At 52.6% G+C, this 4,378-nt stretch overlaps 1 protein-coding gene across 1 annotated transcript in view; it reads left to right on the top strand.

Moving 5' to 3' along the window:
- ANKMY1 (ankyrin repeat and MYND domain containing 1) overlaps window positions 1-4,378 on the top strand; it is a gene marked incomplete at its 5' end in the record, with an annotated part of 92,010 nt that overhangs the window by 33,709 nt on the left and 53,923 nt on the right. The window contains one exon of the mRNA XM_012810401.1: window positions 1,255-1,386. Coding sequence (XP_012665855.1) covers window positions 1,255-1,386 — 132 coding nt within the window. The remainder of the gene's footprint in view (window positions 1-1,254; window positions 1,387-4,378) is intronic.

The raw sequence follows: 4,378 nt of genomic DNA, 5'->3' as shown, positions 1-4,378 counted from the left end.
GTAACTGTTATTTATTGAGCATCTACTATGCATCAGGTGTGTGCCATTTTAATCACTAGGTATTAAATAAAGCAATGTCCCTGCTCTCAATCCTCCTACACCGAATTGGGGGGAGTCAAACAATAAGCTAGTGTGTAACATGCTCTCAGGTGATAACAGTGTTATGATGAAAACAAAGCTTGCCAGGCACAGTGGCTCACACCTGTAATCCTAGCAGTCTGGGAGGCCAAGGTGGGCGGATTGTCTGAGTTTAGGAGTTCCAGACCAGCCTGAGCCAGAGAGAGATCCCATCTCTAAAAGTAGCCGGGTGTTGTGGCAGGCACCTGTAGTCCAGCTACTTGGGAGGCTGAGGCAAGAGAATTGCTTGAGCCTGAGAATTTGAGGTTCCTGTGAGCTATGCAGCTCCAGCAGTCTTCCAAGGGTGACAAAGTGAGACTCTTGTCTCAAAAAAAGAAAAAAAGAAAATAAAGCTTGTTGAGGAGATGGTCAGTGATGGGTGGGCAGGCTGCCTTAGCAGGGTGGCAAGGAGGGCTTCTCTGGTGAGGTGACATTTCAGCAGAGATCTGCGTAAGCTGAATATGCTGGTGATGTGGGCTGGGCTTCTGCAGCTTCTGCAGGGCTGGTTGGCCCTTCTCTCCTCTCACACATTGAACCTTTCATCCAACAAGGTGTAGGGGGCCCCTGCTCAGTGCTTGGCCGCATTAGAGACAAGAGTGTGGAGGGGAAGACAGCTCCATTCTGAGGGCCAGGTGCTCCTGGACTCATGTCTGGCTGCATCTCCTCTTGGTTCCCAGGTGGCACTTGAGCTGGTGGTTGGTGGCACAGTCAGGAGCAAGATGTGCCTCTCTTTGTATCTAGTTGAGTGATCACAGTGACACCAGGAATAGGGCAGACATCCAGGAACCACAACAAACAGGGGGACCTGCCCTGTGGGAAAGCAAGCTGGGAGCCCGGGCCACATTAGAGCATCCACATCTGGGCTGTGCAGAGAGAAAGTGCAGGAATCAGGCTCCTGGGTGGAGCTCCAGCTTCTCCCTAAGGAATCAGCTGTGTGACCTTCCTGGCCCTGTGTCCTGCTCTGTGAGACAGGGCAGCCATGGACCTTTGGGTAGGACCCATGAAAAGTACCCAGGTGTCCCTGTGGTGGGACTTCTGTGTCCAGGGGGTTGGTTCTGGAGTGGCCAAACTCTGGGTCTTCCCCTCACTAAGGGAAGGTGATGGGGTGGCTGCTAATGGGCCTGCCTGTGTGCCCAGGTCGTGAAGGAGCTCCTGTCCCAGGGGGTTGACCCCAACTTGCCCCTGACCAAAGGCTTGGGCAGTGCCCTGTGTGTGGCCTGTGACCTGAACTATGAGCACCAGAGGAGTGTGGATGGCAAACTGGCCCTGGTGAGGAGGAGGGGGAGGACTGAGGGCTGGGGGAGGGGGAAAGGGTGGGCTGGGGGAGGGGATAGGTTGGGGAGGGGAAGGCTGGGGTCTGGGGAAGGGAATGGGCTGGGGGAGGGGCGGGCTGGCTGCTGTGGGGCCCCAGGGTCTGGGGCTGTGCCTCCCTTAGTGGACCCCTTTGTCTTGTCCTTGTTCCTGGCAGGTGGTGGATTGTTTTTGCTCGCCAAGCCTTGGTAGTCTAAATGGTTGAGAAAGGACAAAATACTGCCTTGCCTTTAATATTTTATATTCTTTAAAAAATGGGAAGTGGCAAAATCACTCAACAGGCCAGGCCAGTTCCCCAGAGCTTGTCTCAGTGAAAACAGTCTTCAAAATAGATACAGGCCCTCACTGTAGTGGCTGCACAACTCCAGCTTTGTCTGTGTCCCAAGTTAAGTGCCAGAAGCCTGGCACGGCACCTGCTGACAGGGAGTCCGGGCCTTGTTTCCTCATGGGGAGGAGGGTGGCCTTCTTTTCTGTCCTTGCCAACCTGACAACCCAGAAGCCGCTGAGCCCCAAACCTGTGTTAAGGCAGCACTTTCTGTGCTGAGTCCCTCTGGCTCCTACCCACTGGGGCACATCTCTCGGGCGTCCTTCCCACCCCCTGGCTCTGGAAACCTCTGTGGGCTGTGCCATAAGGGTTTCTGGCTCTGTGCCAACCCCTCCCCTGCCTGCAGTGCCCCATGCACTACCCCCAACCCCATGTCCCCAAGTCATCTTGGTCTATGCTCTGGTTCCCAGCTAGCTGGTGGGGGTGAGCCAGGCACCTAGAAGGCTGATGGACTTCACAGCATGACTTTCCTTCCAAGAGCCTATTTCCTGGTCCTGCTTTTAGGACCTGTCCTCTGTCCTGAGATCCTGCCCTCCTCAAGGCAGAGCAGGTGTGGGGCACCGCCTGCTGCTCCTGGGTGGTGTAGGAGGAGACAAGGTTATGCTTGTAGGTGCCCGCGCAACTCTGGACTTCCCCATGTGCCCTCTGGGCTTCAGGGGACCAGGACTGATGTCCAGTCTCTCGTGCATCTGTCTGTCTGCACGAGTAGAGAAGAAGGACCCAGACACGGGGAGGCTCTGGGAGCACCAACTTCATCTCTGCAGAATCTGGAGTGGAGGAAGCTGAGTGGTGGTGTGGGGCAGAGGAGCCACTAGAGCAGAGGTTCTCAACCTTCCTAATGCCGCAGCCGTTTAATACAGTTCCTGTGGTTCGCGACCCACAGGTTCAGACCTGCTGCACTAGAGCCTCGTCCTGGGTCAGGGTCCCAGGCGGCCACCCTCCAAGCCAGATGGCCTTTGACCCCCACCTTGCTTTCTCAGGCACCTTGTATATTTTTGCCTCAGACCTGAAATCAGCCGACCATCTTTTTTCCCATTTATTTAATTACTATTTATTACTATTTTTGAGACTGACAGAAAAATGGAAAGAACAATTATAATGACACCATATCCCTCACCTAGATTCACCAGCTAACATCTTACTGTACTAGCCCACCACTGTCTCTGCGTCTGTGTGTGTGTCTCTCTGTCTCTGTGTGTCTGTGTCTGTTTCTGTCTCTCTCCATGTCTGTCTCTCTGTGTCTGTCTCTATCCGTGTCTGACGATCTCTCTCCATGTTTGACTATTTCTCTCTCCCTCTCTGCATCTGTCTCTCTCCATGTCTGATTGTCTCTGTGTCTGACTGTCTCTCTCTCGGTGTCTGTCTCTCCCCATGTCTGATTGTCTCTCTCTGTGTCTGTCTCTGTTTGCATCTCTCTCTCTCTTTGTCTGACTATCTCTCTCCCTGTCTGTCTCTCTCCATGTCTATCTCTCTCCATGTCTGACTGTCTCTCTCTGTGTCTGTCACTCTCCATGTCTATCTCTCTCCATGTCTGACTGTCTCTCTCCGTGTCTGTCACTCTCCATGTCTATCTCTTTCTGTGTCTGACTGTCTCTCTCCGTGTCTGTCTCTCTCCATGTCTATCTCTCTCCGTGTCTGACTATCTCTCTTCCTGTCTGACTGTCTCTCTCTGTGTCTGACTCTCTCCATGTCTGACTCTCTCCATATCTGACTGTCTCTCTCCATGTCTGTCTCCATGTCTATCTCTCTCCATGTCTGACTGTCTCTCTCCATGTCTATATCTCTCTGTGTCTGACTGTCTCTCTGCATTGTCTCTCTCCATGTCTGACTGTCTCTCTCCATGTCTGACTGTTTCTCTCTGTCTGACTCTCTCCATGTCTGACTGTCTCTCTCCGTGTCTGACTGTCTCCATGTCTATCTCTCTCCGTGTCTGACTGTCTCTCTCCATGTCTATGTCTCTCTGTGTCTGACTGTCTCTCTCCGTGTCTGACTGTCTCCATGTCTATCTCTCTCCGTGTTTGACTGTCTCTCTCCGTGTCTGACTGTCTCCATGTCTCTCTCCGTGTCTGACTGTCTCTCTCCGTGTCTATGTCTCTCTGTGTCTGACTGTCTCTCTGCATCTGTCTCTCCATGTCTGACTGTCTCTCTCTGTGTCTGACTCTCTCCATGTCTGTCTCTCTCTGTGTCAGACTGTCTCCATGTCTATCTCTCTCCATGTCTGACTGTCTCTCTCCGTGTCTATATCTCTCTGTGTCTGACTGTCTCTCTGCACCTGTCTCTCCATGTCTGACTGTCTCTGTGTCTGACTCTCTCCATGTCTGACTGTCTCTGTCCATGTCTGACTGTCTCTCTCTGTGTCTGACTGTCTCTCTGCATCTGTCTCTCCATGTCTGACTGTCTCTGTGTCTGACTCTCTCCATGTCTGACTGTCTCTGTCCATGTCTGACTGTCTCTCTCTGTGTCTGACTCTCTCCATGTCTGACTGTGTCTCTGTGTCTGACTCTCCATGTCTGACTGTCTCTCTCCATGTCTGTCTCTCTGTGTCTATCTCTCTCTGTGTCTGACTATCTCTCTCCATGTCTATTTCTGTATCTGACTCTCTCCATGTCTGACTGTCTCTCTCCA

This window comes from Otolemur garnettii, unplaced genomic scaffold (genome assembly GCF_000181295.1).
Source record: "Otolemur garnettii isolate 467f Iridium unplaced genomic scaffold, OtoGar3 scaffold00133, whole genome shotgun sequence".
NCBI lineage: Eukaryota > Metazoa > Chordata > Mammalia > Primates > Galagidae > Otolemur > Otolemur garnettii.
The sequence above is the reverse complement of the archived record's forward strand: the minus strand, read 5'-3'. Positions and strand labels throughout refer to the sequence as shown.